The 2,434-nt window shown below is 53.8% G+C and overlaps 1 protein-coding gene across 1 annotated transcript; it reads left to right on the top strand.

Annotated features, from left to right (window-relative positions):
- Positions 1 to 272: 272 nt before the first annotated feature.
- LOC142567904 (uncharacterized) lies at positions 273 to 1,955 on the top strand. The gene has a single exon (XM_075677996.1). The coding sequence runs from the start codon at positions 299 to 301 to the stop codon at positions 1,442 to 1,444; it is 1,146 nt and encodes a 381-aa protein (XP_075534111.1). The 5' UTR covers positions 273 to 298; the 3' UTR covers positions 1,445 to 1,955.
- The last annotated feature ends 479 nt before the right edge of the window (positions 1,956 to 2,434 follow it).

Here is a 2,434-nt window from a genome sequence, read left to right as displayed (position 1 = left end):
ACTGCACCTATATTCCCCTGTAACGCTTCTGGAGTCATCGTTTCCGTCGTGTATACGTGATCCTTAATATAACCCCACAAGAAAAAGTCAAGAGGGTTGAGGTCGGGTGACCTTGCCGGCCACAGAACAGGCTCGTTTCTCCCTATCCGTTGCCCTGAGAAGGTAGCATCAAGCCATGCTCGTGCTTGACTGCAGCTGTGGGCTGGCGCCCCGTCGCGCTGATACCACATTGCGTCAACACCCGCCGTGGTTGCTCAGTGAGTTTCTGCTTCCGGCCACGGTCGTGAAAGGACGCAGGATGGCTGGCTCTTCGCGAGCTGTGATAACGGCCGATTCTGGCCGCGGAACATCGTTTTTGGACGGCCTGAAAGATTACAGGATTGTACTGCCGCCGCTGCCAACCGGAGAAGGACTGAAAACAATGGTTGTTCTTCACTGCGACACCGCTGGAAGGCCTTACAGGATAGAAGATTTCCGCCAGCCGATGAAAGAAGCCGGCGTCATTGAACAGGTGGGCGGTATCGGAGCGTACCAGATGTCGCACGTCTGGTTAGTCAACTTCCGTAGTGAAGAAGCCAAGAAAAAGTTGCTCGACATCGGGCATATTGTTGTTAAAGGGAAGACTTGCGTTGTCTTTGACCCTGAAAGGCAGGAAGTGCGGCTGAAGGTGCATTGGTGTGCCTTCAACGTCAGCAACGAAACTCTGAGGCGGGCGTTCGCCGAGTACGGCGAAGTGAAAGAAGTTTCGAGCGATAGATGGAAGACCGGCGGGTTTGAAAACGCCGACTCGACTACTCGTGTTGTGCGGCTGGTTCTTCGAGAAGGTGCAAGCCTCGAGCGCATACCCCATCAGCTGCGTATCGGGAACGGTACAGTATTAGTCGTCGTGCCCGGGCGTGCGCCGATATGTCTCCGCTGCCGCAACACAGGCCACATTAGGCGGGACTGCAAGGTGCCCAAGTGCAGCGAGTGCCACGCCTTCGGGCATGAAGAGGCTGAATGCACGAAGTCATACGCCCGCGCCGCGACTCGAGGAACATTCGGCGATAATAGTGAGCTGCACATGGACGAGGATGAAGCTGAGCAAGCAGCCTCCAACCCAGTGGTCGAGAGCCCAACGGCCGCAGCGCTGAGCGATGAAAAGGAAGGCGCCATGCCAGGGACTCGTGAGTCAGCGCCCAGCACCCCCAAGTCGGCAACCACGAGCATGGATACCAATTCACCGCAAGATATTCCACGCCCTTCTGAAAAAAGCAACGAGGAACCCATGGAGTCTGACCCTGCGGCTGCGAAACGGCGCCACGACGATGTCAGTGCAATGAGCCAGGAGCAACGACTGCGTCTCCTAGAACGCCAGTGGGGCGTAGGCGAAGGGAAAAAGCAGCGTGTCACCAGCGGGCAACGATCGTCGTCGCTTCCTCGCGACGACAACCCGAAGACCTAATAATGGAGGGACGGCACTACACGGCGCGGCGTTGTGCGCATGAAGGTAAGCGCCGTACTGGCGGCCTGGTCTTGCTTAACGATGGCGGCATTTGAAAGACACCTCGTAGTAGCCACGCTTAATGTCAGGGGTCTTTCATCCAGGAGGAGGCAAAATCAGCTGCTGAGACTCGTGACTGAGCAGGAATTGGATATTGTAGCGATACAAGAGACCAAAATCGAGAGTCAAGACCAGACCGACAGAATGGTGCTCTCGTTCAGTAGTCGGTATGATGTTTGCGTGTCTCATGCCGTGGGTACCTCGGCAGGTTGCATGCTGTTGATTCGCCAGTCTCTGGGAGCGATTGTGGAAAGAGTTGAGACTTGCGTTTTCGGTCGATGGATTGTCTGTGACATCACACTTGCTGGTTTGGAATTGCGTATTATCTGTATTTACGCGCACACTAACACGGAAGAGAGGCGAAACCTTTTTGAGACAGTCGGCAACCATTGTGACACAGACCGTCTGCTTGTCTTACTTGGAGATTTCAACTGCGTAAGCATGGCACGCGACAAAACCAGTGCGACGCCCTACCGAGATGCGAGTACTGCCTGTTTAAGTGACATAATTGATCGCTGTCATCTAGAGGATGTTGGTGATTGTCTCGGATGTGGTTCTGGCGTTCGGTTTACCCATTTCCAAGGAACGAGTCACGCGCGTCTGGATCGGGCGTACGTATCTGTTGAACTGATACCGTACTGCGGCGAATACAGCGTACAACCAGTGCCGTTCAGTGACCATTGTCTTGTTGTCTTCCATGTAGGTAAAAGAAAAGGAACGAAAAGCAAATTTGTGTGGGAAAACTGGAAACTTAATGAGAAGCTTCTAAACGATGATATCTTCGTGGATCGCGTTACGTCGGCGATACACGAACTGCCAATGGCGGACAACGAACTTCTGGGAGCGAAGTGGGAAAGATTTAAGCAGGCAATGAAAATGATGGCAATTGAA

The sequence above is a fragment of the Dermacentor variabilis genome, unplaced genomic scaffold (genome assembly GCF_050947875.1).
Source record: "Dermacentor variabilis isolate Ectoservices unplaced genomic scaffold, ASM5094787v1 scaffold_15, whole genome shotgun sequence".
Classification (NCBI taxonomy): domain Eukaryota; kingdom Metazoa; phylum Arthropoda; class Arachnida; order Ixodida; family Ixodidae; genus Dermacentor; species Dermacentor variabilis.
This window is presented reverse-complemented; position numbering and strand designations above follow the sequence as displayed.

Coding starts and splice junctions, on each gene's coding strand:
- LOC142567904 (XM_075677996.1), top strand. CDS start 299: ATGGCTGGCTCTTCGCGAGCTGTGATAACGGCCGATTCTGGCCGCGGA.